Source organism: Micromesistius poutassou (genome assembly GCF_964030765.1).
Source record: "Micromesistius poutassou genome assembly, chromosome: 22".
Classification (NCBI taxonomy): domain Eukaryota; kingdom Metazoa; phylum Chordata; class Actinopteri; order Gadiformes; family Gadidae; genus Micromesistius; species Micromesistius poutassou.
In genome coordinates this window covers 5,081,380-5,105,091 of record NC_140292.1, presented here as the reverse complement: position 1 = coordinate 5,105,091, position 23,712 = coordinate 5,081,380, and the positions used below count along the sequence as shown (strand labels likewise).

Sequence of the window (23,712 nt, the reverse complement as noted above, 5' to 3'; positions counted from 1 at the left end):
TGTTGATAGCCCCTGGGGCGCACAGTAATAGCTCATAATAGCTTTAACAAAATAAACAGACATAACACTCATTGCCCGAACCCTCCTCCTTGGTACTCACAGTGCGAACGTGGCCGCAGATCATCAAGCCCACGTTCTTGGTGAAGCTGTGCACCAGGTTCAGCAGGGCGGGGCGAGAGTTGGGGTAGCCAGTCATCACCAAACACTGGGGCCTGATGGTGGGACACACACACACACACACACACACACACACACACACACACACACACACACACACACACACACACACACACACACACACACACACACACACACACACACACACACACACACACACACACACACACACACAGCAGGGTTGTTATTCTAGGCACTAGCAGTTTCAATGCGGCAACAAAAACAAAAACAGCTACGAGTGATGCTACTTTTCTTTTTACATTTTCATCCGCATTCCCGGTGACCTTGATGAAGGTGGTCTCGCTGATCCGTCAGTGAGATATATATAAACTGGCTTGTGAAGGCAGCATCCAGCCCACATCAAAGCAAATATGTTAAGCGGCACCGGATTTAAATGGGGGTGGGTGGGGGGCAATGGAAAAGGGAGCAGAGAGCAAAATACTAGTCATTTTCATCACGTCAGATGGCTCCTAATCCTTTTGTTGGGTTTATCGCCATGGGAACCGTTCTAAAGATTCACTGCTTATCCCAAACACTGCCAACTCGAGCATATTGCTGCAGTACGACACAAATTCGATCGAAAAAAATAAAGAAATGTACAATGTCGATATTTGTGTTGTATTTTTTCGGTTGCATATTAATACTACCCAAATATATTTTTTCCCAATGTAAGGAAAACTATTTTTTTTTTTTTAAGTGTGATTCTCATACATATAATTCCAAAAAACAGTCACACTGTCTCCCTAGTAACACAGTTGACAGTTGTCTATTATACATTCTATTTTCTCCAAAGCAAGTTAGACTGCATTCCCTAATTGACTCATGCGTACACATAGTCCCTACTTCAGCAGCTACGCAAACCATAGACTACCACCCGCTGTGTATCTTGCTCAAAAACAACAACAACAGAGAAATGTATCCAGGAGGATTGGAACAAACAGCCCTAGTCATTGGGCAGACTGTGCTGCTCACTGATTAGGAGGCATTTCACCAATTGGAGAGAAAATCTGTTCTGAATGTAATCCTGTTACGTAGTTCCTTGGATTTTCTCTGGAAATCCCCTTTAGGGTTGCCAACTAGGGATTTCTTATTGGCCGTTGGATCATTCTTTCAGTTCGTGTTGATATTTTACTCTTACCATCTTTCCCCACAATAAGAGTGTGATTGAGTACGATACGATAGTACTTTATTTTCAGAGCAAGTCTGAAATTTACAAACATCACAGACAAGACAAGACATCAAAAAACAGGACATCAAGACTGGACCCAAAAATAAATGTGTGTGAGTGAGTCCTTTCATCAGTACCTGAAGTTCTTGATGTGGTCCTCCACTCCGCTGAGGTGCAGCGTGTGGGTCAGCGCCTGGTGGTAGGTCAGGGCCTGGGTGGACGAGCCCCAGTTCACATCTGGCGGGCCGGCACCACATGCGGACAGAGAGACACGTGTTGGGAGTCAGGGGGGGTGGGTGGCCGGCTTTCAGCCATCAGGCCCATGTGGCGCTGGGGTCCGTAGGGATGCAGGCGCGTGTGTGTGTAGCTGCATGTCAAACTGAGTGTGTGCAATACCGGTGTGTGCAGGAGAGTGTGTGTATGGGTCTGTTTGGGATTGTGAGGCCCCAGGAAGTTAGTACTATGAGATGAGCCTTGGTTGAAAGACGGCCAAAGGTTGGAAAACATTTACCGTACGGTTCAGTTATACCATTAAACTGAAACCATTATACTACTTTTGTATCTCAATATTTCAACTGATCCATGTTATTATAAAAAGGTGTGTGTGCAGCAAGCTCATTGAAAAACTAAACAAAAAACACTGCGTCAAAAATTATCTATATATACAGTATATATATAAAAAGATATACATATTAAAATATTAAACAAAAACACGACCCAGTAAGCAGACGCTAGGCTCTGATCGTTCTGCTTACTCAATTTGGCAGGAACCCAAAAACCCGCTGCGGCTGGCCGGTTCACCCACCTGGCTTCTTGTAGCTGACGTAGATGTACAGGCCCATGACGATGGTGTTGGTGAGCAGCGCCGCCATCCAATTGATGACGAACATGACGCCGCAGCACAAGACGGCCCCCGCCAGGGAGACCCACATGTTGTAGTACTTAAAGCTAGGACGCCAGCCTGGAACGCCATCGAAACGGAGGTTACACACACGCGCACGCACACGCACGCACAAAATGATAAACAAATGCCATGTGGGAAAAGCCCTTGTGACAAAGACTACAACGGTGTGACACGCACTGGATTGTAATGCTCTAAAATGAACCAATGTGTTTGTGCGCTTATGTTCTTAACTACACAAAAATAAGGTAAACGTGGTCCTTACCGATATCGGTTCAACATACTCAATGTCCGTCCTTCTCCGAACACACTTTAGTAATGAATGCCATTGTAAGTCATATTACTGAATAGTGAGGAGTCTAAATTAGCCAATGTTGCTTATTAAAACGAGTAGTAGAGCATGGATTTGAGTTTGGATTAAGAACATGGAAAGCTAGCAGCCAGTTAGAAACAGGAGGACGAAACAAGAGGTACAGCCACTACTGAGTGCCATACTCCTTGACTGGACTCCAAAAAGAAGACTAGGCTGGTGGGGTTTTAGTGATGATACAGAGATACGCTTCGACCGTGTGTGGTTATACAATGAGACTAAGAAACACAGGACGTTAAAGGGTACATCGACCGGCGGGCCTCTCATCCGGGGGGGGAGGGAGGAGAGACCCGATCCGTTATTAAACCCGGGTTAGAAGTCGACTTTGTAAGATTGTACGACTAGGGTTTTGTGATTCCAGGAATTGGGGATGACATCGGTCATGCCTCTTGTGCCGTTTGCTTATGCGGTTAAATGAAGTCCTGTACCGTTTAAGTCCATGCAATTACAGGAACTGGTTTTGGGAGAGTTCAAAATTGGATGAAGTATCTGTACCTGGTGTTCTTCTAGAGCTTTGGTTTTAAGAGGAAAAGAAACAATATACGTTTTCTTGAAGGTTTTGAAATGGCTCAAAGCAATTCAAATATTACTACATTTCACACACGAGTGTAAATAATACACCAATGTTTCCCACTACAACATTTGTTATCGCATCCTGGATTTCACATGTGAAACACGTCGAGACATATCTTCTATTCTGAATTGAACATCACTCTGAAACATAGGAATACATCTCAACTTTTCACGTAGACACAGAATGCATCTAAATAAACGTTGCCTTAACAGAAGAGGCGGTTGTGTTGAAGTTGTGGCGGTTGAACGGGGGAGCTGTCTTCACGTTACCTGGTGAATTGGCGAGGGAGGCGTGGAACACAGAGAAGTTGATCAGGGCGTAGGAAGCCAAGAAGAAGTTTGAGATGATGGGAGCGATGATGTTCAGTTTGGCTGGAGGAGGACAATATTACAGAGAAATGTTTAGACACGGTCAAAGAAAGGATAGTTTGGAAACGGGTTCATACTTGGAAGGATATCTGGAAGGAGAGTATATTATTTGCCAAATTTGGATTGTAAAGGGAGCAATAAGTACATAGCCTGGATCAATTGATCAATAATAAAGTAAATCCTAGTCTTGACCTATGTCAGGATTTAGGATTAAATCCTGAACATCTGGTCTCATCTCAAGGGATACTAGTGTTCCGCGGCACACGGCTGTGAACCTCTGTACTACATGACTAAGTGACTCCAGCCTGCCCCTTCCTCAACTATGTTGTATCATAACAACAGACATACCGATGAGGATGAAGGCCAGAGCGATGCAGAAGGTGAGGATGTAGCCACGGAGGGGCTCATTGTTCTTGCCGTAGCCCTTTGCGAACATGCTCAGGCCGGGGTAGATGTTGTCTTTACACAAAGCCTGTGGAAATTAAAAACATCGTTCACGTTTCTTTGTAAAATAAAGATAACAAATGCTTGACATACCGCTTGTCCAACCGGACCCAGATACATACAGACTATAAACAGGGATGAGGACGTGATCTCACCTGGAAGACTTTGGGGGCGCTGACAAGAGAGGCCAGGGCGGAGGACAGGGTGGCAGAGAAGATCCCGGCCGTTATGATGGGACCAAAGCCTGACACAATGCTCATGACCTAAACACACAAGGGGGACATTTCTTTAAATGTAGTCCCGCAAACAAGACATGCATGTAGATTAGCAAAAATCTGGGTGAACGGGGGCCTTTCACTTCCTCAAATCTGTTTCGACCAGGTTTCTGGGTGCAGGAATTCCATATAATTTGCCATAATCCCCTAATCTTGCAGGGGAGTCTAGATTTCCAAGTTTACGACCCCGTGGGAATTCATTGTGCCAGGCTTAAAAGGTACATGGTTGTGTCCCAGCCGCCAGTGGTTCGGACCAATCAGCGTCCTCTGAGGAACGAGGTGACGTACACAATAGACAGATGGTACATCCAATCCCCTGCCAAGTTTTTTGAAGTGCCTGGCCCAATCCAAACAATGTCAGAGGAGGACTTCCCAGAGGGTTCTGTGTCACAAACCATCTGGGGCCGTCAGGTTGATAAGCCCCATACCTGGAAGTCGTTTTGGAGCCCATACTGACACTTATTCTTGGGGTCCCTGCAGGAGGAGAAGTCGTAGCCCATCTTGCAGGCGGCGTCGGTGCAGTTGGCCATGAACTGAGCGCTGAGCGTGTCGTTCAGAGAGCCAGTGGCGTCTCTCACGATGCATGCACCTGTTAGGAAGAACATGGGATGGTTATTCACATGTCCATACCTATATGCATCATTGCAGTTAGGTTGAAAAAACAATGTTATAGGTCAGGTGAAATGTAAGCGCAAATTTCCCTTTTCAAAGACCAGAAATAGGGCAACAATATGTCACGTTTGTTTTTCCACGTTTAAGTTATTGTAACGTGATGCATGTATCAAAGATGAGCACATTAATTGTTGCTTCTACATTCAGTTTGGCTGCCGACTAAAACATTATCTTCTGACATCTTTGTGTTATCAGAAAGGTTTTAAACCCTTTTAGGTGCAGCTACGATCTCCAGGAATGAAAGGATCCATTCAAGTTCAGACCATGACATTAAGTGATCACTATCTTTTTGGCTTCTGGGAATTCCTTTATTAAGCATGCAGGGACAGTGATGTCTGGGCTCCGGATAACATCTTTAATATGGTATTCGGGGTCTTTTGACAAGGTTCAGCAGTTGATCCGTCACAGGAAGAAAGTTGGGCAAATGGTTTGCAAGAGCTAACCAGGGGTTCCAGTTGCCTTAATATATTTTTGTATACATGGCACAAAATTCCATCATAAAACACGCAAACCATTTTGGTTTGAAACTACAACAGCAAGCGGACAGACAATATGTGCATTTGTCGTTTGTTATGAATGCATATTGAGAATGTTCCCGTTGGGCCAAACAGTCCCTTGCTCCACCTTTGAAGGGAGGACAACATGCTCTGCTAATATATGCACAACAAGATAGCATAAGTGTGTTCACTGCCATTCATTTAACACAAGACATGACAGAAGTGGTAGCCGCAGGCGCAGGCAGTCAACTCAAACACAACCTGTAATGTAGGTTAGATAAAGAGCCCCATGTTAGCATGGCCCCTGAACCAAGTGTCTCTTCTGCAAAGCCATTGTTGATGTAGCACAGCATCACCCTCGCACAAATGACTGAACGGGCACTCTCATTTGTGCGCTTGAATAAATCATGTTTTTTTCAAGTGACAATTTGTACTATTTAAAACCAAAGCCAGTCAGTGTTATAGTCTCTAGCAACCGTAACCATAGCTGTGTACATCCTGCCCACTGCATCACGATCCCTTTATAATCCATTCGTCATACGGTTTCATCCCCAAAGGAGAAACACCATGCTGTACCTGTAGAGATGGCGACTCCAAGGTAGACGATGCCGGTGATCAGGATGGCCAGGAGGGTGCCTTTGGGGATAGCCAACTGGGGGTCCTGAGAGTAAGACAAACGACACCATTAACTTATTTTGAGGAACAGGCACATCATAGTGCTTGTGACGATTAAAAAAGGTGTAAAAAGTTAATGGTGTGATGAATTGAATGGTACTAACAGCGAGATCTCCAGAGATGTTGGCACCAGCCAAAATACCAGTGGCTGCTGGGAAGAAGATGGAAAACACGGAGAAGAACGTCTCGCCTCGAAAGTCTGGACCCATATTTTCCATCATAATGGCCGCTGAGGAAGAGGACGAAGAAATACATGGACATGAAGCAAACAATGATCGGAAAGTAGCTGGTGAAACAACGACAACAAACTTAACAACACGATCATTAAAAAGATGATAAAGTGAATCTCACAATAAAAAAATAAAAAGTGTCCTTCAAACAAGAGCACTTTAGTAGCTACAGGAAGGTTCCATAAAACCTTGCAAAGTGTTGAACTTACAATCGTAGCCAAAGAAGCCAAAGGATTCCTTAGACTTGACGGTGATGAAGCTTCCGATGAAGTAGTTGATGATGGCAGTGATCAGGACGATGAGCAGGAAGATCTGGGCCTGTGAGGAAGTCAATCAAAAGTTGTACATTAAATAAAGAACTTATATTATTATTAACTAATAAAAAAGTACATTTTTGTGATACTCCAATATTTAGATGTTAGTACTCTACTTGACATTGAATGGACTAAAGATGAATACAAAATAAACCCTTCTTTCCACAGCCAATTGCTATGCACAGTGAGTGTGAAGCTTTCACAAAAACAGGATTTAAAGAGCGCAGTCCAAACCTTGGCCTCCCACTCCATTCCTGCCACCGAGATGCCGAGCAGAAGGATGACTGTGATCGTGCCGATGATTCGGATATCGTTGATTTGATCCGTCATGACGGCATCGACACCCTTTGGGTAGAATCATTTTTGTGTTGAGAACAGAGCACCATAATACGGTAATAATTCGATGATATGGATTTAAAGAACGTAGACCTAGATACTAGACACTTACAGCGAGAAGCTCTACGACCGTCTCTGCGAAGCCCACCACGTACATGGCGACAGCCACGGCGTTGGCGAACGCAAAGATCAGACCGATGGAGCCCCCGAACTCTGGGCCCAAACTTCTTGATATCAAATAATATGCACCTCCTGGAAGACAAAACAAACAGACCCAACAGGTTAGGTTTCAACAAAGAATGTCACGCTGAGACGATAAGCTCATTAGCCAGCCACACACCACACAAGTGGGAAGTAGATGAGATCTGACTGACACACACACACACACACACACACACACACACACACACACACACACACACACACACACACACACACACACACACACACACACACACACACACACACACACACACACACACACACACACACACACTTAACGGCTCCAACCCACTAGGCGACAAAACCACCGGTAATGACTCTGCCGACTCAGTGGGGAAAGGGGGTGGGGGTGTCTGCAGACAGAATGCAGAGTCATAGACGCCACATTTGCAGTCTATGGTCATGGCTATAAGGTGACCTTAACATGATCGTTTCAACTCGTGTGCATGTTTGGTGGGTGGGGTGGGGGGGAGAGGATACCATTAAATAGAACTACTGCACCCTGTGGCAGAGCGCAATGGGGACAAATCAATGTGGCCGGCTGGCAGCCAGACAAAATCTGTTCGACATGGAGCCTCATAAAATCGACAGACTTCATCGATTTCAGACATCCCAATCCCAGTCTCACTGGGTTGTAGTGTTCCGAGTACACTATTGAATTCCCCCCCCCCCCCCGTGTGCTGGGACAACTGGAAAGAGTGTGAATCTGTGTGTTTTCTCCCCTTTTCTCATTTGACCCTTTAAAGAAAGGTATCTGGAGATGAGGGGGGAGTCTGGCGGGGGTTCAACACAGAATACATCCTCCGTTTGGATAAGGGGGGGACAGCATACATCGATAGCCGAGTCATGCTGGTAGAGAAAACACATCTGGAATTCCTAGTTTCACAGCTGAGCACCGGAAACTGGCTAAATATTGTTAAAGAGCTTTGCTGCCTGGTAGGGGTTACCGCCGGGGCTGAAACGTAGTAGTGGTACTACATAGTCAATTTGAAGATTCTGATAGCAGCTTTTAATATTCATGACAACAAATACCCCATTCTGAGCTGAAATCCTCAATGTCCTTTGACAGCTAGCCACTTGTTTTTGAAATAAAATTTGTATCCCTCAAACAAATGCAGGGCAACCCCATTGAGTTGTCTAAAAACACAACTTTCTGGTGATCAGGTTAGCAGAAATGCACATCTGGCACATTGTCAGATGGTACGTGTTCAAGTAGTTTTATTAAGGGTTGGGGTACAGAAGTTGGTGAGCATTGACAGCAATGTTGGGCATGGATTAGCTACTGCAACTATTAGCTTCTTCAGTAAGTTCGAATTTCTACCAATTAGAAATTGGATTGGATAAAAAACTGGACATAGTCTTGCATTCATTAGACTCGTCTTGGCCAAGTTTATCTGTTTACTGTTAATAACAAAAAATTACATTTATGTATTTGTATCCCTTCAGGCAAGCAAAATACACACTTAACTTAAAAACTTAGGGTTAGGGTAACTAAGGTAACTTCTGAACACTTGAAAGGCATACCTCCTCGTACAAAACCGTTGGTGGCGATGGCTGAGGTTGAAAGGCCGGTGATTGTTGTCACAACAGTAGCCATCAGGACAATTAAACAGGACAAAACTGCAAAGAAAATCACCAAACATGTATCATTATGAACAAAATCAAAAAGCTAATTTTGGCTTTTTAACAGCTTCAGTGGGAAAGTCTACCAGCAATTGTTTTAATAAGTAACCCTGAATAAGTTTACTTGCCAAATGGTCTTATCTATCAACCATTGACTGCTGGCAGTTGTTGATTTTGGAACTAGCTTACAAGTCTTTTAAAATATGGCTCTTAAAAGTCAACACTGTTTGGAGAGTATTAGTTGCCGGTGTAAAATGACATGGGTGTGCATATACTGACACCAAGGGCATACACATAGTGATGTTTTCAACGAGATCTGAAGAGGGTGAGAAAAGCAAATCAGTTCATTCACGTGTACCTACCTATTCCTGACTGGCCCACAATCCATGACATGCGAATAAAGAGCATCACACCCCAGATATTCAACATGCAGCGCACCTGCACACAGATAAAATAAAGAAAAAACAAAGTGTTTAGAGTCACGGTACAGACCATCAAATGAACACTGGTTCAATTGAACACCATTTACATATAGATTTAGGGCATTTAGCAGACACCTTTATCCAAAGCGACTTACAATAAGTACATTTGTCAGGAGAAAGAGAAACAACCATATATCGCTGTCGGTACAGTCAAGATATTCATAGAAACGAGTGCCAAGCACTTACAATTACTAGGTTGTAAGTGCATGACACGGAACAACATTGACGCTAACTTCCAAAAGTGAAATAACAACACAATCTCCATTTTCAACAGATTTTAAAATCAGTGAGATCGAGTGTCATATTTGACAATGTAGAGAGCACAAAAAAACAATAAAAGCCGATGTGGAAGTGAAACCTCAGACAAAGGTGCGTGATTGCAGCCCAATGTGCTCAGGGGGACCACGTTACCCATGTCCTAGTGATTGGGGCGGTGTAGTACAAAGAGCTGGCATCCACACAATGTAGTATCAGGATTCTAAATGCCTGCACAAGCCAGAGCAATAAATGTAATGTGCCCGGCCGCACGGCTTTACCTCCGCTACATAAGGCCAAATAACCCCCCCCCCCCCCCCATCCCCGTCTGCCAAAGAGTTATGTGTGTTACAAATGTGTAATTTAAACTGCAATTAATTATTCTAATATGACCTTTTTGAGTGAAACAGAACTCTGGTGTAAAAATAAGAGAAAAAAGTTTATGAAAAATGTTTATGTTGAGAGGAAGCAAAGACTTTATATGTCAAACTAGAATCTTGTGTGATAAGACAGACCCATCTTAAAATTTCCCAAAACCTTCCCATTTACCACACTTTCACAATGGTTTTACAGTTGTTAATGAGTGAGTTAATTTCTCTTTGGTATTATAGCATTAACCTGAAAAGTAAGTCACACTAATAAGCGACATTCCTTATTCAAATGTGACCGACACACACACACACACACACACACACACACACACACACACACACACACACACACACACACACACACACACACACACACACACACACACACACACACACACACACACACACACACACACACACACACACACACACACACCCCTTAGCTCAGACCTGCAAACACTAATCCTGTAGTGAATTATCAGGTTCCAACTACTCTGCAGCTATTTTAGACTCCCCGAAGTGGACAGTTCACTCCGCTGGATCTTCACCACTGATCATAGTTAAGCTTCACCCCAGCTCCAACAACTGGGTGGTAAAGTAACACGGGCCACTCACAAAATGCTGATAAATTCTGTGACTAGTCGGTGAATCTGTCACTATTACTACTGGTGGGACATTCTTCCAAAATGTTGTGACTCCCAAAGTTCATCTGCAAGACTGTCATCGGCTTGCTATTCCGATTCACACAAATGGAGCCAGAATGACAGAGCTCTCACAGTCAGCGAAGGGCCGACGGGGAGCACCCATGGGTGGCTTCAACTAGATGTGATGCAGGTTTCCAATGTGGAAAAAAGATATGGCTGATCTTTATTTTAACACATCTCGCAAGAGATCCCTCTGTGATGGTTTCAAACAACAATGTATCCCCATAACGACAGATAGTGGTAGTTGTAACTCATCGTGAAACTAACACAAAGACCCACAATGCAATGCTCCCACACTCCCAATTTGGCGGTCGGTCATTGTGACGCGAGGTCACGCTCCCTATAGCCTAGCATCGGCAGTGGGACATCACCACACCCCGCCATACTGTAAACCCCCGCAACAACAGATGGGTCAGAGAACAATCAGTCTGGAAAATCAAATAAGAGCTCTGACGTTCGAAGGATGAAGAAAAAAAAAAAAAAAAAAACACATGCATCCTGCATTATAACAGGAAATTAATAACAGTGAGAAACTCACCAGCACGCCCTTAATCCAACCGAATTTGACCACGCCCTTAGACTCGGCCGCTTCTTTGGCGGCCGCCTCCTCGGCCGGGCTGAGCTCCTCGCCGTTGGCGAAGCCATCATCAAAGGGTTCCTGAAAACAGATGCACGTGTTGAGGTCTAGACAAAGGGGAAAGCACACAGCAGCTGACAAACATGACTTTAATACCGGCGGGACTGTTTGTTTCTGAGGAGTTCTGACGAAAGGTTTTATCAGTCATCAGTCAGGACACGTTAAAGATTTGGGAAAGAACTTTCTAGAATTAGATAAGACTTTATGGATGCCAGATGGAGAATTCGGGTACCACACAGCAGCAAGTACAGGACGATAGAATATTATGAGGGGATTTACAGTGTGATATAGAAGATTAAAAGATTAGAAAAAAAACTTAAGCAACGTTAATTTCTTCTAAATGTCCATAAAACAGCTTAACAGAAAAATATCATGTGATTAGGCAACAGCAGCTTGAGAAAAAAGAAAAGCAGGGAGAAAAAAAAGAAAAAGGTGATGGAGCCATAAATAGAGAGCATCCTTCCTTGTGTTACTACTGAAGGTTAAACACAGGAAGCTCCCCTCCCCGTGCACAGACAATGTGACGTCGATGTCCTTGCGGCAGGGAGTTCTTGGTGTGCACTGCACATTGTTCTCCCGTTTTGTGGGCCGTAACCGTCTGGCACACACCACAACACCTTCTACCACAGGAAGGAGATTCCAGCTGGGCCCCAGCTTCTTTTAAGTGTCCCCTTTATTTCGTGGGTCTCTACGTCAACACTGAACAAAAGGACATTTAGAAAAAGGATCTGGAATAATCAACGACTCCTCTGCTTTAACTGTATTCAGACAACAGAAAATGTCCTTTAAAAAAATCGGACGGATGCTATTTAAGGACACTTTTCTTTAGACCGTATGGAAATGCGATGAGAAAAAATAAAAAAGGACCTGCATACCGAGAGGCACTTCTGCCTACTCTGCAGTATTGACATCAGGGATTGCTGGAAGAGCCAAGCGCCAGCAGCTACAAATATATACTGAAAATGAGGGCTAGGCATATAGGAAATATAAAGAGAAAAAGACAGCAGTATCCAAGGTCACATTGTCCTCAAACATGGAATTCAACTTTGTACTGTAGAATATTACCCGATATTCGATCTTCCTTACTTAAAAATGTAAAATTAATATTTATTTAATATCTGTCCGTTATTTTTTAACATGAGTATTTTCAATGTTTTAATTTTTTTGGTTTTTAATCGATTGAACTATCGAATCGGAGTCCACTTAGAAAAGTGTGACTTATAGGAAATAGGCATGTCAGTCATCTGCAATAAAATGTTATTGAACTGAAAATGCACTTAAAAAAATAGGTCAAACCTAGCACTCAGTATTGAACTATTAGTTATTGACAATATTTTACCTTTGGAGTTTAATATTTCCATGCCGCCAAAACAAAGAAACACTAGCACCTACAAATTTTAGCAAACTTCCAATACCCAAGCACGCATTTATCCAACAGATGCCTCGCCAGGAAGGCCTCTTGGCAAGACAACAGAGTTATGTTACACTTGGGGGAGATTTGTCCTCTGAATGTGACTCATAGGATCAGTGGGCCGACCCGGGGAGGAAGCCAGATTGATTGGACCGAATCCAGTTTTTGAGCCAGTGCTCCCTGGTCAAGGGCTTTCGCCAGTCCAAAATGTGACCCACCTGCACCTACATTTTAAAATCATTGAAAAAGTGACAGTCTACCCATTCATTTAGGACCCAGAGCGTGGGTCGGTTACAAAGGTCTCTGTGAGGGGAAAGCCACGTCGTAAACTACAAAAAACATGCAACGGATAAACGGACAAGAGGATTAAATAACTAATGAGAGCTAATGATACAGTATATGCCGTCATTTTATTCTAGGTTATAAATCTAGGAGGTGAGATCAAAACATTGCCCAACTGCTTGAGGCTAGCGTATTTACTGATGTACAGCCCATTATAAAATATGAATCATAGATTGCAAAAAACTTGAACGACGAGAAACCAGACTTCAAACTAGTCTCAAGTTTTATTACAGTCCCTCCCGAGAGGCCAAATCGATGATGTCATCCATGAGTCATGAGCATGATGAATTCTAAACACCAAACCTTCTAGGAAACAGGATTGTATGCTCCTAAATACATATGAAATTAATGAAGTGTACTTCCTGAGTCACCAGGACTTTCATGAATCCTTATCAGAAAGGCCTGACCAAAGAAGAAACGAAAGAACTTGTTGGTGAGTTCCTCAGCCACATGTTAGAATGACTTCTCAGCATTCGTTTTTTCCAATCTTAAAAGTTATTTGACATAATCAAGAACACCAGCAGCAGTAGACCTAAGAAATAGTTTTAGAATTGTTTTTATAACACTCTGCCTCAATTACTGGCCTTATGTTTATCATTTCATCAACACCCTTCTCAACCCAGATTCAAGCTAATTATGTCAGGCATTCAACGGAAGTCAAGAACCCCCTAAAAGACTCAGACAACATGTTATGGGCCATCTTTACATTTCAGGTGTATGAGATTTACGGCACTATCCTTTCGATTTAGGCTAGATGTTTCAAACTTTCAATGCCCAGCACTTTCTTATAAGGCCGGGTGTGGGTATATACATGTGTATATATGCATGCATAACACACATATATGCATAGATTCATTTACAAACAGACACACTTGGCATCAGGCTTGATGTGCTCCTCAGGGTTACAAAATGTTACAAATTTGATTTCTGGAACAAGGGCCGAGCCCCCAAGAGGTCCGAGACCATGAAACATTCCTCAAAGCAGATGGGCCATCTGTCATCCAATATTGTGCATGCTCGAGTCTACCCCTCAGACAGCAGGAAATAGGATCATGACATGAAGGTCAATATTGTTTTTTCCACAGTAGAGAAAATACATTCCACTGTTCTGACATTCCAACTGATATTAATATTTGCGAGGGCATCGTGAAACAAATCGTGTCTGGTAGCGGCTTTACAGGAGGCCAATTTGAAAAGGCATTCTTTTGGCGCTTTTCGGAAAGACTTTACACAAGTCCGGGAATGTGCCACCGAGACCCAGCTGCATCCCACAGAAAGTGTCTGATGACATTCGTCACATGCCTCGGCTGCTATGGGAACGCTTTACCTACGGTGATATACTAGCCTATAGCAGCCTATAATATATACAGCTTTAGCCCTCGGTTAAAGCACGTCCCCATCATCTCTCCCTGGCCCCTACAGGGTGGATATCTGCCCTTGTCCAATTCCTCCCTCCCAAGCCCCAGCAAGCTCTGAATGCTGTAAAAAAATATATATTTAACAACGTTTTGTAAAAGAGTAACTATAGCAGGTTATTAAAGTGTGTTGGAAGTCCTCTAGTCAGCAAACGCTCAGCATTCAAAACTCTTTATATTCCTCCACTTTTCCAAATTAATGTTGAGTCTGTCACATCCCAACCATATAGGTCAAGTGTAACAGCACCATGTTCTGGCTTTTATAAATGTGCCGCAGTGTACGGTCAGTATATGTGCATTGCCTATTGTTACATGCACTTATGGCTATATAAACAAACTATTGACAGCATGACCCGGGAACTGGGTTTTCAGCCGCAGACAATGGAAGGCATAGGATGGATTATACACAAAAGGTACATTGTATGAATAATTGAGAAACATCCCCATTAGTCCATACAGAGGAAATGAGACTGTAGGTGCCAGAGATGTGCCAGTGGGAGGTGGCAAAGGGCTGGAGAAACACTGAGTGGTGAGTGGAACGTGCGCTTTAACAGGGAGCTCTGAGGGGGAAACTATGTTCACAGCATCAAAACTAATTTAACGATTTAGAATAGGGATTAATACAATGGGGGGGGGGGGGGGGGGGTCTCCAACACTTCTGGTGTGGGCATCTCCACATCCTCGGTGCCTAGCTGATTCACTGGCGGAGAATTCACTTGTTTGTCCCTTTAGGAAGTGAAGAACGAGTGGAGTCGCTACAGAAAGACTATTCGAATGTTTGGTATATACACTTGGTATTTTGACAACAAAATGTGCCTACTGGTGACAACAGATCCTACTTTATTAAGTTAGTTTAATAACTGTAATAGGATATATAGCAATCGTAATAACTTAAAATTTGTAAAATATTATTGGTAGAAATGGTTTCTTGATTTATACTTCATTGCAAAATACAAACTTCTAAAAAAAAAAAGTATAAAATGGTCTGCTCTCAGTCATAACTAAAGCAAAGATAATCTAAAATAATTGTCCCTTAATCCATGAAACCACCCGATTTATGACCCATTGCTAGTAGGCCCCACACACTACTTCTAGAAGAGGGATTAAACTGAGGCTGAAACAGGAAACTAAAACATGGAAATAAGGCTAATGTAACACACACTCTTGTACAGACACTTCAAACAGTGTGGCCTGAATGGTTTGTGTATACATTAAAGCTACAGTTGGACAGCAGCAGTGATTAAGACAACATCCAAGCATGATAAGGGAATAATAGGATTCACTCCTACTAAGCACCCTTTATACTGTGATTGCAGCAATTTTCTAGCTAGAGGGTTCACAAGTAATCTTGGGATTTCCTCATTGCCTGTTTCTGTATACAAACATGGGTGGATAAGAAAAGAGAGGTGGTGTGTTTTAACCAAAGCACATGAAAAAGAGGCTTAGCTTAGGTCACCTAAACAGAGGCACCATTGTGCAAGTTGGCTGCACAGCATCCACTCTATAAAAGCAGAGGAAGTAGCAAAATGGCAGCACGACCAGTCGCTCTGACTGCAACACTGCGTCTCACTCTCGGCTCCCGCTGGAGCCGAGAGTGACATGGAGGCAGAGTATGTGTGAATTGAAAAAACATTGATCTCTGTATTAGATTATACGTTGAGAGGAGAACAGTTCATCGTCGTGACTGTAGACGGCCACACAGGGCTGTGAATAGAGGCCTGATTCAAAACATGGAGCTTTCGATCAGGTTAATAATCCCAGCGTCACACTGAGCTTGTTACAAAAGAAGCCTGTTATTATGAGTGAAGTGGTCCTCACGGGAGCGACAGCACACGTGACATGCGCTGAAAAGGGAGTCTATTACAAATAAATAAAGTTCTGTTATATTATCTGGCACAGACTTTTGCGATTTAAGAAACACGAGAACACTTAATAGGTACTTATTGCCATGGCCAGTGGTAAACAACTTTTACCAGGAAAATGAGCAAACACACAGTCAGTGTTGATGCAACCGTTTGGGAGTGGCTCTGCTACATGATCTCCCTCTGCGCACAACGTAGACAGGGAGCCCAGCGTTACCTTAGAAATGTTCCAGTAACAGGGAACTCAAAGATCAGGCTGCGCGTTGCAGCTGATACATCGTTAGGAGCGAGTGAGACAGTGATACCCTTGGGCATTTCCCAGACATGGGAGTTGTATTTGGTTTGGACTCAATGGGTTGAGTAAAGTGAGCAATGGGTCTTTATTGCCCCCCCATTTGAGCAGTTAAAAACAAGGCGTTTGTTGTTTATTTTTCATTGTGTTGCATTATAGTCACAGGAAATGGAATATAATGCTCCTAAATATGGTATCATCTGTGTACCCTATGAAAACAGCAATGGTTGTGTTTTCATTTGAACGAGCATGTCTACATGGTGAGTGGGTCCCGTTCCGCGGAGCACCCCCATGGTTTCTACAGTGGCCCAGAACAGACAAATGGCTCTAGAGAGAACATGTTTTAATTAGTTTGGGCTGCGACCCATTGGGTTCTGCGGTTATGTACCAGCGTTGCCATGAGCGATGTTGTGCATTGAAGTCACCACACTCTGGCATTATACTGTTCATCCAAGAAGCATAACCCTCTCTCAGACGTGGACATCTGGAGGACTTTGTCAACATGGTCCATTATGGTGAGAACCGTACAGCGATATTAAGCCATTTGGATGCTCCTGTGACACAACCAGAAGGGGGCATTTTGTAATTGAGCATCCGGTTACTAAACCATATCGGTTTAGAAATACCACAGACAGAAAGGCAAGTTTGACACATCGGCAAGCAAAGAGATACCACTGATTATATTAACACGTACGTGTACATGTGCATGTGCACGTACGTGTACATGTGCGCTTGCGTGTGCATGCGTGCGTACAGTAAAAAAAAAAAAAGAGAGAGTTGACATTACCAAATAAACCTTCTGTTCAGACCTAATCACACAAATGAGTGGGTCCGTTTGTACCTAGAAAAACTAAGAACATCAGCTCCAAACAAAAGAAAAACAAGACTCTGGAGACAGCTTTGAAAACAGAAACAACATTCTGCCCTGATATTATACATACCATAGTGAAACAGGATATGAGAGCGTGACTGGAGGAAGGAGGGATTTTGGATGGATGCACATTGATTCTTCAGTGTTTGATTTGTGACAGCAGCCCACTACTTAGATACGATGACCCAATGGCGTGATCAATATTATTCGCATTTGGTCTGCACTCACTACTACTTTAAACCTTCAATATGAGTGATTGTTTAAAATGTCACCTCTCAACCCTCCATAAATTGTCTATGCCACTATCATGGTCCATGGTTGAGGACATCCTCACTGGCTTTTATGACAGATTAATGATGAAAAACCAATAGGGTTCAAATGTGATTATGGTAAAAAAGAGTATTCTGAAAAGAGACATCCAATAAAAATGTGTGCATTACCACTGCTGACGACTTCCGATTCCCAAGAATAATAGAGGCCAGAGATTGCAGTCCAACAAAGCATTCATCTTGCGATGACTTGATAAAAGGAATTCAACTGCCTAGCAAGTATACAAGAATCTCAGAAGGGTATGGTAACAGGCCCCAATGACTGCAACCATAACATGAACTATAAGTACGGTATTCTGAGAACCACATTGCAGCAATGTGGGGGGGCTTCATCAATATTAAAGCATCCGTTTCTAGTTCACCGCCTATCACTGAACAGATCTGCCCTGTCAGTGTTTCCCTTCTGGCTAGTCAATATTGCCCTGCAGCACATTGCTTCTGCCGCTGCCGCGGCTTGCACACACTGTGACAACAGCAGCACATGGCTGCCTGGTGGTCCCCTTCCATTGAGAGCCACTCACTGGTCAGATTGGGTCACCAACACAAGCACCACTGGTGTTGGTATTTTGGGACCACAGTCTTCCGTCTCCGTAGTTGATAAACTGGCAACGGCTGCCTGGTCGATACTTTATTTCAGCTGTATACTAGGTGTCTCATTGATTGCTATTCAGAAGGGGGGGGGGGGCATTGGTTACTATCAACCGGGCGCAGTGGAATTTCCGTTCCATCATTTCGATCGTTATCACTCGTAACCCACCGTGACTTTTAAAAGGGCTTGCACGCAGCCGTGGAAAGACCTGGGTCAGCATGACCTTCACATCTCCCTGGACCGACTGCGTCTATAACACTAACTACAGGAACTTGGTACCGCACCACTTCTGTGGAATTAAGCTTCCTTTAACAGTGAAGGGATCGTGTTGCTCGTTTGATAATCCTTCAGCCCGCCGCAGTAATTTATTGGTGATGAAAATGGGCTCGTAGTCCTGTTACACTTTCAATGTCAAGCTGCAGTATGTCCTAGATGCAGTGCACAATAGCATCCTTCTTTTTAAAGAAGTATTAGAACATGCTTTCAACAGGCGCAAATTGATGCCGGGATATGTGGCCAGAATGTTCCGCGTTTGAAAGTAATTAAGGGACTGAGGAGAGGGAGATTGCCCTTCAGCGCTGCTGTACATTATGAACTCTGCCGAGGTTATCTTGAACAAAGCCAGCAATAGTGCAACAATATCTATAATAATCTGAATCAGCATTGCAGGATTCTCAATAACAAGATGCCAGAACATGACTATTTTTATATAAAACTATGCTTGAAAGCGATAATGGTATAGCGAGTAATGACCGCACAAGACCATGCAAATTATGAAGATCAAAAATATCACAGCCAAGCCAAAATCCCACTAATCGAGAAGAGTGTGGGATGTTGCAGGAAATGTTGGGTTGGTGCAGGAAATGTCCCTATTGTCATTATAATCTCAACCCTTCTTCAACCAAATCTTTTAGATGACACCAAGCTATGCTTTCTGTGGGCCAACACAACACACACTTATCGTCACTCTTCTCCCCAACTCTCACTCACGTTTCCACCGTTCACCTCCCTGCATCAACCAAACTCTCCATTTCTGAGCGACTTTGTTACAAACAGTTACTTTCCATAACGTTGTCAGCTACTTATAACAAGCTGAAGTGCTTGATTCACAAGGCAATCACTGTGTTGACCTTGTTGTTAGACCTGCAAGGTCCAAGTCAGACATCTAATATTCCATAACCAAATCCAAGGCCTTGCCTTCCATCGCGCCATGGAAAAAGGACAGAAATGCTTGGTACCTACCTACTGTGCTGCCTTGTGCAATGGAAAGAAAAGCACCAGAAAATGCTATTGTTTTGTTACCCCTTATTTGGCACAGGGTAAATGTATGAGTGTGTAGCCCCCTTCTGGGCCAGCATTAACAAAAACTGCAGCAATAGCAAAATGCACACAATCGATCAAGACAGTGTAAAAGGTTTAAAAAGGTAAACTTTCAACAGGTTTATGCCAGTTAATATCAACTTCCTCATGTTATGTCAGGCTGAGAGCTAAATCAAAAGACATTTTGCCATGCAGTCCTCTTGTGTATGGTTAGTCAGCAAGCTGTGGATGAGCTTGGGCAGAGTCGAACATTGTATTGGTCACTGATGCATGTAATCACAAGCCAAGTTCAAATGGGTGCCTGAGGATTAACACACAAGTCAGATAGCTCAAACCAATACTTAACTTCATTTGGCTACATGACCCAATTGGCAATGGCCTTTAATTAGAAACATTTCTTCTGATGATAATGAACTTGAGGACTTGCATTTCTATGAAGATTCTAGGTAACTTTCTATGCTTCCTCAATCCACCATGTTATTTTGAATAAACCATTTGTGGCTTATTTTGACTGAAACTTATACTTACTATTAAAAGATAATCTACTTATATTTAGTTAATAATGAGATTGGTTTGTTTTTGTTTAACTAATGAAATGGTTTATTGTTTCTTATTCCTTATGAACAAGGTGACCTCAGTCCAACTCATTCCATTTTCTGGGGACATTTGGGATGCTTTTAAAAGTCCGGACCTGAAACACTGAAAAAAAATAAAAACCAAAGAAAGATTTTGGCAAAACTTCAAAATATCCAAAACATTGATTTTTCGGCTTGATTTTCACACTTGGCGTGGCATTTCGAGATCATTAGATAACGTTAATTTCTTTAGCATTGATTTGTCAACATAATGGATTTTAGTTAGCTCCGATTGTCTGAGGACACGATGCATGAATTTACACAGATTGTACCGATTAGCCTGCCATACCATTGCCTAACAGGGAAACCTCGATTGGATGCAATCAACAAGGACAGGTGATATACTTCGTTTTCCAGAATGTCCAGTAAAGACTAGGCAAAGCCACTTTAAGTGAGGAATCATGAATTCGTCCTACAACAGCGGATGACCCATCTCGCATACACCACATAACCTCCTTAATACGTGATGTGTAAACGGGACGTGATGTAACTTAATCAAGGTTCACTGTGACTGATGGGCTATGCGGAACAGCAACAATTTTACAAGAGTCGACATCTTGGGCAAATAATGCAGGATATTTCACAAGGCGGAATCGTGAGAGAAATCAGAGACCAGAAAGGTGTTCGCCTGTGCATGCGCATTAGTGCGCGTGTGACTTTGGTGCAGCTGCTATCACGCGCGAGAGAGAAAACCTTTTTTTCCTGCTCGTTCTCATTCCGTGTGCGCTTGTTGGATGTCACATGGCTGCCTGCCGACTAGTGTACACCGTGCGCTATAAACACGATTACATTTTTTTTGTTTTCATATATAACGTTATAGCCGCATATTCCATTGTGCTGCAACAATAGTGTTTATCATAGTGTTTAACATATGGTATGTGGCATGTTGCCGGTACACACGTTACCAAAACACACGTTTAATGTTCAGCTACTCCATTATCTATGAATCAAATAGCAATGTGCATTCATGTGTAAGCACTATAAAAACACCACACAAGTCATGCTCTAACAAAGGGCTCGATTTTTTTTTTAAATAGTGAAGATAAGCCTGCTGGCCGATACCCTGCCACCGAGAGTGAGGAAACAACCCCCAGGCCACAGTCTGTTGTTGCACTTCAGCGTAGCATCTCACCTTGTCGAGCTCGTCGTGCAGCTCTGACAGCGTGGGTCGGATCAGCTTCTCCCCCAGCGGCGCGGCGGTCTGGCGGTAGAAGTCGATGTTGGGAACCGCGTCGATGGTATTGTGGCCAAAAGTTCTCAGGTAATAGGTGTTGGTGTGGGTGTCATAGTGGTAGTGATGCTGCCCTCCTGTCGACGAATGCAGGCTGGTCTCGCTCATCACAGTGTCCCCGTTCTGCAGACCCTCGGCCGGACCGGCGTCCAGGGGGCTACCGGCTTCGCTCGGATCCGCAAAGTTTACCACTCGAAAACGGCCCTTGCCTTCCTCCCCACCGGCCCCGTCGGCTCCATCGGCAACGGGCGTGGCTTTGTCATTAGTTGGGATGGTAGAGGCATCAGAGTTTGGCGATTTATCATGTGCGGCGGCAGCGCCGGCCGCCTCAGTAACAAGGTCTACTTGGAACCGGCTCTGGCTCGGTGTGGGACCGGCGGGCTTCAGACCCGGGTCCACGGCCAGCCCATCGCTCTCGGATGCGGCGTTGCCTTCCTGGGCGGGTGGTGTAGGTGATGAAGACATGGTGCTGATGATGAACACAAGAGTGAACAAGCGGGTACACGCGTGTGTGAGCTATAACACCGCACAGCTCCCAACTCCTAGCCTAGTTTCAACCTCCCTCCCCAGAAAATACCTGCCTCGAACAAGCGTTCAAAAAAGAAATTAGGAAATGTAAAAAAAAAAAATGCGCAGTGAACAGCGCTAAGCGCTTCTTACCAACGAGGCGGTTCGGTTTTTATCAACAAAAGGGAGCCGAGGCGAACATGTAGAGGGCTAAATTGAGGTATAGCTTGCTAGCTGCCTCGCCGTGTACTCTCGATAGACAAGGACTCCACATAAATGATCACCCCCCGGCTACCACTACTCATCGAGAGAAGCACGATCCGATATTCACTAGTTACCTGTCCCACAACTATGTTAAACGAAGTATAATTCGCCTTCCTTTCCTCCTCGTTGCCGTTCTGGCTAAGATGCTGCTGTTAACCTTACCGCAACTCCTCCTGGACCACGAACCCCGCTCTCTTCCTACTAATATACAGCGCAACTGGCAGCGCTTCAAGGGTGGGCTCAATCTGGCGAGAGAGAGGGCGAGCTCGCGAGATGTGGCCGCGTCCTGTACATGTGGGTGTGTCTTGGACCCGCGGTGGAGGAAACGAGAACGAGAGCTCGCTTCTGGTCTTCAACTACATGACACAGACTTTACTTTTCGATTTATTTTTATTAAGATAAAGTGAAACCTAAAGTTAAGCTAATTTTAAGCTAAATTTAATTGACAATAACAGGGCAAGTCAATGGATTTTTAAGTGGCTGGCATGCCCATTTAATAGCCATATTCTATCAACTATCTTTGGTATGTATTATTATTTGTTATGGATTATGTATTTTCTCACTGGAAGAAAGTAATAGTTAATAATAGGTATAATACTTTTGAAATTGCTTCTATGCTCATATGTTCATGGAATTTTTACTTGGCCTATAAAGTTAAACCACTCATTCACTCTAAAATACCTATGGCATTTTAGATGCTAGTTAAATCTAGTCGTTTCATATAATATATAGCAAGTTATGGGTTTGGTTATACAGCATAACCTAAAGGGTGCTCATTGGTTATGGTCCATATGGTCTAATTACAACGTTTTGACTCTTGGTGACTCTTTCTTTACTGCCACCTTTCTAGTGTGCTTCCTCTTTCTTTAAGTAAACTTTAATGACTGTAACTCCCATCCCAAGAAAGGCAGCCTGTCCTTGTATTGCGTGACACGCAGTACCATCAAATCCATAATGCATTTACTTCCTATTTCCCAACTATGCGTCATCCCCAATTGTTGAGCTAGTACCACCAAGGATAGTATTGCTTTAATTCCCAGGGTGAGAGAGGAGGACCTTTTCAGACTCTAACTGCTTGCTAACCCAACTGTGACTAAGATGACCCTTCAGTGTTTGCCTTCCTCATTAGCCCTGGAAACCTCTAATCCAGTTAATGCTGGCTCCTTCCAGCCAGGCACTCATTACTGTTAGCCAGGGCCAAGCACAACAATACTTTCTCTCATTAAATCATCGGCTCTGCGTCTTTCTCATACCCATGCCGCCATGAAGGAGGCAATCACGCTTGTGGAAAACAGTCAGATGTTGTTGGATCTGGGTTTGACTTGAGTTTGTTTTATGTTTGTTTCGAC

At 43.5% G+C, this 23,712-nt stretch overlaps 1 protein-coding gene across 3 annotated transcripts in view; it reads right to left on the bottom strand.

The window, feature by feature from the left end:
* Positions 1–22,536, bottom strand: part of slc12a2 (solute carrier family 12 member 2) — a 33,610-nt gene extending 11,074 nt beyond the window's left edge. The window contains exons 1-17 of one of the 3 annotated variants that reach the window (XM_084486124.1): positions 22,526–22,536; positions 21,494–22,061; positions 11,197–11,316; positions 9,209–9,284; positions 8,748–8,843; positions 7,114–7,253; positions 6,900–7,010; positions 6,561–6,669; positions 6,226–6,350; positions 6,023–6,107; positions 4,706–4,866; positions 4,158–4,265; positions 3,907–4,030; positions 3,460–3,561; positions 2,151–2,306; positions 1,483–1,582; positions 101–212 (exon numbers count right to left, since the gene is read on the bottom strand). In XM_084486124.1, coding sequence (XP_084342250.1) covers positions 101–212; positions 1,483–1,582; positions 2,151–2,306; positions 3,460–3,561; positions 3,907–4,030; positions 4,158–4,265; positions 4,706–4,866; positions 6,023–6,107; positions 6,226–6,350; positions 6,561–6,669; positions 6,900–7,010; positions 7,114–7,253; positions 8,748–8,843; positions 9,209–9,284; positions 11,197–11,316; positions 21,494–22,057 — 2,289 coding nt within the window. In that variant the 5' untranslated portion in view covers positions 22,058–22,061; positions 22,526–22,536. Of the gene's footprint in view, positions 1–100; positions 213–1,482; positions 1,583–2,150; positions 2,307–3,459; positions 3,562–3,906; positions 4,031–4,157; positions 4,266–4,705; positions 4,867–6,022; positions 6,108–6,225; positions 6,351–6,560; positions 6,670–6,899; positions 7,011–7,113; positions 7,254–8,747; positions 8,844–9,208; positions 9,285–11,196; positions 11,317–21,493 lie in introns of all 3 variants that reach the window. The other 2 variants (XM_084486125.1, XM_084486126.1) reach the window with 2 other exon arrangements.
* Positions 22,537–23,712: the final 1,176 nt, after the last annotated feature.